Source organism: Hippocampus guttulatus, chromosome 16 (assembly GCF_054856545.1).
Source record: "Hippocampus guttulatus isolate MCC_2025c chromosome 16, RoL_Hgut_1.0, whole genome shotgun sequence".
Lineage (NCBI taxonomy): Eukaryota > Metazoa > Chordata > Actinopteri > Syngnathiformes > Syngnathidae > Hippocampus > Hippocampus guttulatus.
In genome coordinates this window covers 9,705,161-9,716,497 of record NC_141276.1, presented here as the reverse complement: position 1 = coordinate 9,716,497, position 11,337 = coordinate 9,705,161, and the positions used below count along the sequence as shown (strand labels likewise).

The following is an 11,337-nucleotide window of genomic DNA, read 5'->3' as shown; positions in this document are numbered from 1 at the left end:
AAAAAAAATTGTCCACATACATGTACCGGGAGAGAAATGGCGTGTGGTGAATACATTTAAACAAATTCATGGAATGCATCTAAAATTGTTAATCAAATAAGGTACTTTTCAATGTTTAACTGATTAACCAGTGATTTATTTGAGTAAAAAGTGTTGAATGAATGTAAAATTACTTTGCTAGATTTTTTTTCTTATTTACACTGAAGCATTTAACTATTTGATTAGATAAATGTATAAAATAAATAATAATACATTGTGCACACTGTAATTAGTTCATTAGCTTTATTTAATTTTTTCACCACACCACAAGAGTGTGTGTCAGAGTTCCTCCTCTGGTCCCCCAACCCTCTGCTGGCAGGACCCCCCCCTTCTCGGTGCCCGAGCGTCCCAGCGGTGGTGTTGAGGGGGCCCCCCGAAGGGCGAGTGTTGCGGACCCCTTCTACGAGCCCGCTGAGTGTGCCCCCCTGCCGTATGTTTGTCAGAAGAAAAAGACGGGTGACTTCCTGTTTGGCGAAGAGTCAAGTTTGCATGCACGCCGTCACGTGTGGCGCCGGGCGCTCCCTCGGCAGGACCCGATGATAAACGGAGCGAGTCCAGGTGTTCAGAGATGGGGGCACCTCCTTTGATGTGATGCATCCGGGGCCCGCTTCCTCTCCTGGGAGCCCTGCCATGGCTGTGGCGCTTCTGGGCCTGAGGCTGCCTGTGAGTGCTTGTGCAATGTGTTGGCGGCAGAGGAAAGTGCTGTGCTGGGGGAGGAAGCTCACAGGTAGCAGGTTGAGAAGGGTCCACAACTCCGTCGCCATCAGGAGAAAGTGGAGGAGCCTACGGAGAAACACATACATTATAGCTCCTGAAGTCAAAAATGTCCTGAACAAACTGCTCCAGGGATTGACAACGTTCTACAAAAGGTTCTAATAAGGGCCTAGGAAGGTTCTTAGCTTCAACAAGGTTCAGACAGATCCTACACATCACCTCATTGATGTGGATGAGGAAGCGATTGGACTCCTCCTCGGGATCGATGACACCTCCTCGACTCCGCTGCCTGTTCAGAACCTTCTCAAGTTCTCGCCACCTCTGCCGAAATTTGGAGCGGATGGCGGCACCGTCCAACTAGATGACCATGAACACATTTTAGTCCTCACTTCCTGTATAGTGCGCCGCTTGCTTCCTGTCTTACCTCTGGCAGCTGTGGCGCAGCGCTGGCCATCAGCTGGCCCAGGTCGTAGGTCAGAGGCTCGCGGCACACGGGACAAACCACCGTCAGCTCCTGAGGGACACGGAATATCCAATTTTTTTCCCCCCATAAATTAAAATCGTTGTTTTGAAAAATAGTCAAACACAACGACTAAATGACTTTTCAAAATTAAAGTCCAAACTGAACGGATGTCTTTTTTTTCCACTCTGATGACCACATTTCTGGACTGTTTCAAACCAATTGATCCTAAAACTCTTCAGCTCATTCAGGATTGCAAATAACATTCCAGATTGTTTCGTATCATTCCAAGATGAATTCAATTCAGCTTTTCAGCATTCATGAGCAAATTTCTCTGGTCCACTCCTTGTCAACTTGCGATTCAGAACTAAAATGAGTTTGACGGCCCTGGGCGATGTCATTGAGGCTGTCGTCCAACCTGATGCTGCGTGGCTGTCTTGTCGTCTGCCATCTCCTGCTGGCGGAGGCGTATCTCCTCCTCCGAGTGGCGAGCATATCGACCCAGGCAGTGAGAGTGGAAGTAGTGATAGCAGCGCGTCTTGCTGAACGACTCTCCCTCCTGGACAGTCAAGCAGCAAGTGTGATACCATTACAAAAGTCTTCCAGGTTGACATGGTGAGTGGACAAAAAAGGAAGAAGCTGAAGGTGACCTTGAATCCATACAAGCAGATGACACAGTTCCCGTGGGGAATGTTGCTTTCAGTCAAGATTTCTTTGGCTTTCTGGATGACGAAATGGGAAAAAAAAAAAGGTTGAAAAGGTTGAACTTCGTGTTTGAGGTAAAGGGTGACGGCAGTGACCTCAATCAGCTGATATAAGACGGGTGAGCCCACGCACGACTCGGCTTCAAGCTCAAGACTCCGCTGAAGGCTAAAACACAATATCACAGTCATCATGCAAGAAGCAACTTCAATGAGCATTAAGTTTCTACAGTATTCCAACAAGTTTTATGGTTCGAAAATGTTTTCAAGCAAGAAGTTTCAACAGGGTTCCACATGCTCAAACAAGCTGCCAGGAAACTCACGCGACTATCGCATCGGCTTTAGGTGGTAACAAGGTTAGTTGGAGCACGTTACCTGCTAAGCTTGTCGTCAGAGAGTCCTCGCGGGTTGTGTATGGAGATGACAGGAGATGAGCAAGGATACTGAACACGTGCAGAAAGTACACAACATTGTGAGTAAATATTCTCCATGCGAGTAAAATATATGAACATGTGATCACGAAGTGTGCATCACCTGGTCATCGAGAGTTAGCGTCAAGCCCAGTCGGACAAACTGCGATCCAGAATCTTCGGCTGTGGACGGGTACAGAACCAGGCTCACTTCCCAACGCCTGAATACAACAAAACATTGAGCTCAATAAAAATATCTGACTTGATCATCATCATTATGATGAGGTTGGTCACCTGTCATGTGTCCTGGTGACACGCAGGTCATCCAAATAGATGGACTGCAGCACCTCGATCTCACACAGAACCCTGAGTAAGAGGGACAAGGAAAAGGAGGAGGGAGGGAGGATGACGGGGGTGGAAGAATGAGAGGAGGAAGAATAAGAATCGCCGGTGTCTGTCAAAGTAATTCACAAATCCAAATATTCGAACATTCTCTAGCTGCTTGTAAAACACAAGACTTCATGTTGACATGTCATGTTTCAGCTGCAGTCAAATCGGCTAGCTTTAGCCCGTTAGCCGAGAGGTTGCTTGGCTGGCGATGGCCGCCACTCGTTTTGCAGAGCAAAGCACTCAACCTTACAGCGTTTGTACGTCGGACTGTGGCTGAAATGTCATCAGGTTGCCATTTTTTCTCCAAACAAGTTGTGCACAAACTCACTCGCTCTCCGTCGCCGCCATGATTGTTTGCCTCAGAGTCAGGACGCCGCCGTTACTTCTTCTAGGGCCGCTTTACTTGACACACGTGACGTCTTTGTGCAGCGAGCGCCCCCCAGCCGTCGGCAACGCGATTCCACTCCCTTTTTTTCTACGCATTTCATTTGGACGTTCTAATGCAGTACTTGTTTGGTCATAAATGAGTAACACAGCATTATCTGACATAAAAATAAATCACCTTTATTTACAGATTCGAGGTTCATGCACAAATAAACACGATACACACAGTAAAGTAAATGAGATCCAATACCCCAAATCACACACTTTGAAAATGTTCCATCATATTTTACTAAGGTGCTACAATATTCTAAAAGCGTAAAGGACGTACAACATTTTGATATGCTTTTGAATGTTTTGCAATGTTGTAATCACGGCATGACAGGTTTCAAGTTATAACAGGATAAGTGTCACAAACGTGCCCAGTTTGACTTTAGGTTGAGGTGACTGAAGAGTTCTTTTCGCCTTGTAAATCCATGTTACAAAACACCCATCTAATGTTTTTCCCACATGCTGGAGACTTAACAGAACGGAATCATGACATCCGGAAGGTTCCAACAAGCTTGAACAAGGTTACAATGTTCTGTTTTATCAATGCCCTTGGTCCTAACAAGCTTCTACAAGGCTCCAACAAGCTTTTAGAAGGTTCACATTAAATGGGTTGCATCAAGCTTTAACCGCTTCTTCTCCCAAATATTCCATTAATAAGGTTCTGATATAATTTAATAGGGTTCTACGGTGTTTTAATAAAATATACTAACTATGTTATAACAAGTATGTACGGCTGGAGTTGTTGTAATGTTTTCTTTGTGACTGTTGGGGGAAGCACTGTGTCGCCATTGCCACGAAGTACAGATTAAAATAATACAAAGAAGAAGCAGGAACGGAAAACCGCACAAAAATTGTCAAGCAGACCGATGGAGCGTACGGTTCATCCAAAACAAACCGACTGATTAGCCTCGTCGAAATATTTAAGCCAGCTCGTATTTGCAGCCGAGTTGCTGCCATTTAGTTGAAAAATACAAATAAATGTATACACAGGGATGGACGAAGTTGTGATGGAATCCGATGAAGGTTGTGGATGTGAAGCTCAGCTCGGCGTAGCTGAAGCTTGGGAAAACGTTACAGCAGCTCTGGTGAGGCTTCGGTTGAAAAACAACACTTTGCAACTACATTAGAAGACTTTTGGCTCCTCTTCGGTCCCGTTTTCATTGGCCCCGGCAAATAAAAGAGCTTTTATTTGCATCTTGCGGTTGGCTTAATTTAACACACGTATTGCACCAGAGTTGGTGTACTAGTGAGACCAAACAAAGTCTACTAGTACAGGGCTGCCTGATGCTGGATATGCTGAATGTTGTCAAAATGCTCCAACATGTGCTTCTTGTGGTTCAGTTGTCTCCAGGTGGCAGCCCGAAGAATTACGAGTTGTCGGCCAGTGTGGAGGTGTTGTGCAGTCAGGGCGCCGCTCAGCTTCTGGCCAGTTGGCTGCTGGAGACACTGCAGATGCGTCTGTCCTCCTCGGTGGTTCCCGAGTTCTGGTGCGGACTCAAGCAGGTGGAGAATGAAGTGGATGAGAGGGGTCGGGTCTGGGTTCTCCTCACTACTTTCCGGACGCTACTGGAACGATTGGAGCCGTTTTTGGGCAAGTTGAGCACACTGCGCCTATTCGGTAGTCATGTATAAAATGGAGGGATTATTATCATGAGGGCTTGAGCGCTATAGATTTTTTTTCAGCCTGATGCTGATACTTGGCAGATAATAACTAAAGGGACTTGTTTATTTGGTTTCTGAAAGGCGAAGTCAACTCAAAAACCTTCCGGTAATATGTTCTGTCATTCACTAGACCGCTTACTTTGTTCATCTCTGTTATGCCTTTAGAGCATTGGTCCCCAAACTACGGCCCGCACGCCGAATGTGGCCGGCCTCTGCATTTTCTTAGGCCCCCTGAACAATACCAAAGATGTGTTTTTTGTTTTTTTGGGGGGCGGGGGGGCTTTCCCCCTCCAGGTATGACCAGGTGATCGAGACTTGTAGATGCATAGGACATAACATTCTATTCCACCCTTCTGCAGTTGGTGCCCTATTCGGAACTCCTCTCTCCCAAAAATGAATAAATAAAATCTGCGATGCACTCCTGTCAAAAAAAAAAATTATGGACTAATGGCAAAAAGATTAAGTAAAAGAAAAAAAAAGATTGGTTATTATTGATTTCATAAATTGTGCCTGTCAAGAGCCCGGAAAAAGGTTAATACCTGGTTATGTGCGGCTTTTTGGAAAACAATAAATGTTGATGTCTCGACACCTCCTGCGATCGTCACACTTTTTGTTCCAAACCGAACTCGGCCCCTGTCAGAGAAGGGAAAAGTTATTTGGCCCTCACAGGAAAAAGTTTGGGGATCCCTGCTTTAGAGGGAAAAAAAAGGAAATTATCTCCTTCTCCTCCTTGCAGTGGGCTTGGAACGTTTGGGGGCGTGGCAAGATGAGGGCCAGGCAGGTGTTTGTGGCCCTGGGCCTCTCGGCCTCCAGGAGCGAGCCTTCACCATCATCAGGGGCCTCCTCCTCTTCCCGCCCTCACAGCTTCTCCAAGATCGCGTGCTGGACTTCTACAGCAGAACCTTTTCCGTCTACATCGCACGGAAGGGCCACGCCCACGGGGACGGCGAGGCCCGCGCCCAGGGTTCCGAGGACCCGGAGGGAACGAACGCCTGCGGCGGATGCGGGGTGCCCGTCGACGAGTGCTGGTGCCAGGAGGCTCTCAAAAATCTGCAGGAGCTCGGCCACATCCTGTGAGTGCAAACGCAACTCTTTCGAGTCCCGCCTACATGATGAGAAGCACGTCAACTTTTGTCAGACACTTTTGAAAAGCAAAGCTGTGTTTTGAAATATGAGTTGAAGTTTTTTGTGAGACAAGCCATTATTTTTTTTTGTCTTGTCAAACTGGCTGAGGATGACCCACCAAAAACAAAATCTGCTTGTTTGTACATTTTCTGTACTGTCAATTTGAAATCATGTCCCATTTTGGAATGTACCAATTAAAATAATTCCTTTTTTCAACGATGCCCCCCAAAAATAACCAGAATGCCTTTTTCAAAAAACGGTTGGTTGGCGTCGGCCTAGTTGCGACCTTGCACTCTTTTTCAGGTCCAGGGTGGAGCTCCTGGAGTGGGTTAGCTGCGATGCAGTCACGTCCATTCTGCACCGCCTCATCGAGCAGTGGCTGGAGCAGCACTGCCGGGGCGAATACGAGAGATCCTTCCTGGATGACTTCCAACAGGTGAGCTCCTTCTCAAAGCATCTTGCCCACCGGCTTCGAGCAGCAGACCTACACAACAGTGTGTAATGTGACAAGACAATGCAACATACACTTTCTACTTCTCGCCACAACATTTACATCATCCATATTCTATTCACGTGAGGTGCCAGAACTTCACCATTGCATCTTGCTGAGATTCACATCTAATTTTTATCCACGCATCCATCCATTTTCCGAATCGTTTATCTTCACGAGGGTCGCCGGCTCGCTGGAGCCTGTCCTAGCCGTCTTGGGCCAGCAGGTGTGGTATACCTGGAACTGGTCGCCAGACCTGATCTTTATCTTCTACTCGAAAGCTGTGCTGATCTCAAACCCAAAGTGAAGCAACGCAGCCACCGTCAGGCGTCTGTTCATTAGTACAGTGGTTTACAAAGCTGAATTTCACAGGGAAGCTGGACGAGAGCCTCGTCCACGCCTGCCTACTTGTCAAACATTTGTGCGTGACAGGAAACAGTTGCTTTCAGTTGACGACTAGAAAGCGCCATGTGCTCCCCTTGTGCCGCAGTGGTTGGAGCTGGTGGTGGGCTGGTTAGGTCAGGTGTTCTACAATCAGGAGGTCCGCGATGGCCCCCCGGGTCACGCCGCCCCAGCGAGCTCGGTGCTGAAGCAGTGGCGATGTCACATGCATCAGTTCTTCTGCAGGATCTATGTCAACATGAGGATAGACGAACTGTTCAGCATCATCAGAGGTATAATAGCATAATGCCAAAGGCGCTTCTGAGAATGAATTCTGTGTGTATATGTATGTGAATATGTATATCTTTTTTAAAAATGCTGTCTCGTTTAGACTTCCCAGAGTCCAAAGCTGCAATTGAAGATCTCAAGTTCTGTTTAGAAAGGACCAACCAGCGCCAGCAGCTCCTCACGTCACTCAAGTCGACTTTTGAAAATCGCCTGCTGCACCCGGGTGAGCTCCCCACGCTCCCTTTTGTCCTTTAACGAGCGGGTCTTAAAGGCCCAGTATCGTAATGAAGACGGTTGTCATTTCGTCAGGCGTCCACACGTCAGACATCCTCACCGTTTACATCTCGGCCATCAAGACCCTTCGAGAACTGGACCCGTCTATGGTGCTTTTGCAGGTCGCGTGCCAGCCCATCAGGAAGTATCTCAGGTCTCTCAATCAATTACGCACGCAGGGCTGAGATAGCTGTCAGTCAACCATCAACTCAAATGACATCCAAGTGGCCACGTGTGTGAAGTTGCAAGACGAGTAAGCGCGCATTTGGGCTTTTTCAGGACCCGTGAGGACACGGTGCGTCAGATCGTGGATGGCCTGACGGGCGACGCGGTGACGGGCTGCACCGACCTGGCGTCGGAGCTTTCCCGGGGCGACCCCGTCACGCTGGAGATGCAGGACAGCGACGAGGAAGGCGGCGACCCAGAGGCCTGGACCCCCGACCCCACCGATGCCCTGGCAGGTCAGCGAACGCGTCCTCTGCAGATGGGATGTTTTTGTGTCCCGGTTTCTCTTTTGTTGCAACGGTGAACGTGGCCTCATATCCTTTTGCACACCAGACAAGTCAGGCTCCAAGCGGCGCTCGTCGGACATCATCAGCTTGCTCGTGAGCATCTACGGCAGCAAGGAAATCTTCATCAATGAGTACCGCACTGTGCTAGCCGACAGGCTGCTCTACCAGCTCAACTACAACACCGCCAGGTATGACGCCGGCGGAGGTCGGAGGGGCCACGTCACGCCATGCTACCTTGCGCCTCTCGTGTGTTTGCAGGGAAATCAGGAATGTGGAGCTGCTGAAACTTCGCTTTGGAGAGTCGCACATGCACTACTGTGAGGTCATGCTCAAGGTAGGAAGCAGAAAAACAATTAAGTGCTTTACTTCAAAGTGTGGCGCGGGTAAGGGAAGCTCCAAAATGTTGCGGCAAAGCGCATGCCCATATAATGGTGACATTTAGTCAATAAACTAAACTAGATGAATGTAAACTCAAAAGTGAAAAGGTTACCACAAAAGTGTTAATGAAGAGTTGTCAGAAGCGCGCGATCCAAGCAGCTCGCCATTTGACGTCATTTGCTTCCTTGTGTGCAGGACATGGCTGACTCTCGCCGCATCAACAGTAACATCTGCGAGGAGGAAGAGGAGGAGCCACGGCAGGAAGGGGCGGAGCCTCGGCCACCCCCGTGGCTGTCGGCCATCGTTCTGTCGTCGGAGTTTTGGCCGCAGCTGAAGGAGGAAAAGATGGAGATGCCCGCCGTCGTGCGGCGCGCCACAGACGACTACACGCGACGATACGAGAAGCTCAAAGTAATGCACACCCGCCTTAATCGTTAACATATACCGAAGCTAACACTAACGCAGGGCTCTTGGAGCAGTCACAAGTCAATACTATAATTAACTCATTCAGTACCAGCCAATTCTGGACCAAGTCTGAAAAGACGTTTAAAAACGTCTTTGGGAGTGAATGAGTTAATAGATGAACATACATTTTCTGGATTGGTTATAAAATTGGAACTAAATTCATTTGCACAAAAAAAAAAATAGAATGAGTTAATTTGTTATGAATATATAGAGCAGTTTTAAATCAAGTAATTTAATTTCAAAGCAAGACTAGTTTTTTGTCATGGTGAGCTGATTCCTTTTGCATATTTGATGTTTTTTTTTTTTCACCTCCCGTTTTTGCGTTTGCATCAGGCCATGCGGACTCTGAGCTGGAAGCCTCACTTGGGCTCGGTCACGCTGGACGTGGAGCTGGAGGACAGAACCATCAGCAATGTCACTGTGTCACCGCTGCACGCCGCCATCATCCTGCACTTCCAGGATAAAAGTCAGACTTCTCATCTAACGTCCTCCCAACCGACACCTTTCGTGCATTTCACAATGCTTCAGACACTCGAAACGATTGTGATTCAAATATGGCAAAGTCCTTTTTCATAATGCGGCATGACAACTAGGTGTCGCTGACAAGTCTGGCAATGACTATCGTGTCCTGCGCATTTCAGGTAGTTGGACCCTGGAGGAGCTGAGCGCCGCGCTGAGCGTGCCCAAGGAGGCGGTGCACAGGAAGTTGGCGCTGTGGCAGCAGCACGGCGTCCTGCGCGAGGAAAGCGCCGGCCGCTACACTGTGCTGGAGAAGGCGTCCTCCTGCAAAGACAAGATGGAGCGAGGCGCCGTCATGATGATCGACAGCGACGACGAACACGACTCCAACACCACCACGCAGACGCAGCAGAGGGAGGAGAAGATGCAGGTAACGTAAGCGCAGAAGCGAGAGCAAGATGTGTCGTGGACTTCGGTTATTATGACATCGGAAGCCACAGAAGTTGCAACGTAGCCATACAAGTGTGAATGTAAGCCCAGATGATTGACATGTAGCGCTCTGTGTGTGTACGCCAGCTGTTCTGGGCGTACATTCAGGCGATGCTGACCAACCTGGACAGCATGACGCTGGAGCGCATCCACTCCATGCTGCGGATGTTCGTGGTGTCGGGACCCACCGTCACGGAGATGGACGCCGCCGAGCTGGAGGCCTTCCTGCAGCGCAAGGTCCGCGAGCAACAGCTTATCCACTCCGCCGGAGTCTACAGGCTGCCCAAGACCGCCTGACCAAAAGGGGGGCCCGCCAAGCTCACGTCCCATTGGCAAATCGGGATTCCTACAACTGCATGAGCTCATTTTTCCCCAGATATGTCGCTTGGCCCCGTTTTTTTTTTTTTTCTTGAGACAAGAGGATTGTTTTCATCCCTCGGGCAAGACCGGTTGGCAGTGCCAATCAAGGACGGAAGGACCGATCATTAGGCACACTGCTGTTTGGTGGAGAATAAACGTCGCCAACTTGCTGTTAGGACAATATTGTGGAGTCAAAATACACATTTACAACACAAATAGATGTTTTTTGGTGGCTGGAACAGACCAATTGATTGGATTTTCTTTGATTGCGGAGGGGAAAGGTGATTTGATAACAAATGAAACTTGCTAACATTTCTGTTGTTCATGGTTAAGCATTTGTCAAGTGACAGATGTATTTTTTCAGGGGGGGGGGGGGTTGGGTCAAGATATTCTACATTTGTTTTGGGGTTTGGCCCCTTGCAATGAAAGTAGTATTATGTTGAAGTGAGTTGAGGAGCTTGATGTGGTACTTTACCGCCATCTTGTGGCAATTAAAAAACAGCATCAATCACTCTGATTTGGGCTGCATACATATTTGTCAAAAGTCAAGAAAAATTGCAATTTTGTTTTAAGAATAAATCCGTTAAGCAAGAAATGGCATTGCCATGTTTTGCTGCAACTCCTCCCCCAGTTGATGTCAATGTGCAGGGACTTGGAGGTTTTAGCATGTGGTGAACATCTTACATTGCCCAAAATCATTTTGGGTTGAAGACTTTATTTATACAGTTGCTAGGCAACAGAGTTACATTTTTAAAAAAAATACCAGTAACACACATTTAAGCCACTGATCATGTTTGGGTTAGTGTGACCGCAGTTAAGACAATAAGTTCAAATAAAATCTGTTTGTCTTCGTTCTAGCGCTGTCCTCCTTTGTCCTTTTACAAGCGCAACAATACAAATGTGTCGGCGCCAGCTTCGGGTTGATTTGACCCTGCGCAGAGCCAGGAAGACACACGTGCGCTTTGGTTCACATTGAACAATACAAAAAAAAATAAAAAATAGTGTACTAGGGCCACACTGACAGGACGTCGCACCACCTGACTAAATCTGCGACAGTACAAAAAGAAAGTAAGATTGTCCAGGCAAAAACTTTTTTCCCCCTTCTATTAATGCTGTTGTAATAGTCTAATGGCATAATTGCGGGTCATTTTATGAGACATAACGTACAAATAAAAAAATAAGTGTGCTGAAACTTGATTCCACTGTTTTATGTGCAGATTGAACGATTCAGTGATTGTTTGGTTTACCACTTGGAGCCTGATAACCAAACTTTGAGAATCTGTCGGTCTAAAAGCTTTTTCTGGGAAAC

At 47.6% G+C, this 11,337-nt stretch overlaps 2 protein-coding genes across 5 annotated transcripts; one reads left to right on the top strand and one right to left on the bottom strand.

The window, feature by feature from the left end:
* Nucleotides 1–268: 268 nt before the first annotated feature.
* On the bottom strand, nt 269–3,127 carry rnf25 (ring finger protein 25). 4 transcript variants are annotated; one of them, XM_086132167.1, is made up of 10 exons: nt 3,043–3,127; nt 2,619–2,690; nt 2,449–2,545; nt 2,290–2,357; nt 2,014–2,083; nt 1,864–1,935; nt 1,632–1,772; nt 1,178–1,267; nt 973–1,110; nt 269–822 (listed from the first exon to the last, which is right to left on the bottom strand). In XM_086132167.1, the coding sequence occupies exons 1-10, from the start codon at nt 3,060–3,062 to the stop codon at nt 319–321; spliced, it is 1,272 nt and encodes a 423-aa protein (XP_085988293.1). In that variant the 5' UTR covers nt 3,063–3,127; the 3' UTR covers nt 269–318. The 4 variants fall into 4 exon arrangements, with proteins under 4 accessions (XP_085988293.1, XP_085988292.1, XP_085988291.1 ...); XM_086132166.1 differs by having other exon boundaries at nt 2,965–3,073; XM_086132165.1 differs by having other exon boundaries at nt 1,864–2,083.
* An 851-nt stretch (nt 3,128–3,978) lies between these two features.
* Nucleotides 3,979–11,220, top strand: anapc2 (anaphase promoting complex subunit 2). Its single transcript, XM_086132163.1, has 14 exons — nt 3,979–4,231; nt 4,488–4,737; nt 5,545–5,881; nt 6,237–6,369; nt 6,914–7,097; nt 7,196–7,315; nt 7,402–7,519; nt 7,645–7,826; nt 7,924–8,065; nt 8,136–8,211; nt 8,451–8,666; nt 9,054–9,186; nt 9,362–9,609; nt 9,756–11,220. The coding sequence occupies exons 1-14, from the start codon at nt 4,139–4,141 to the stop codon at nt 9,963–9,965; spliced, it is 2,442 nt and encodes an 813-aa protein (XP_085988289.1). The 5' UTR covers nt 3,979–4,138; the 3' UTR covers nt 9,966–11,220.
* The last annotated feature ends 117 nt before the right edge of the window (nt 11,221–11,337 follow it).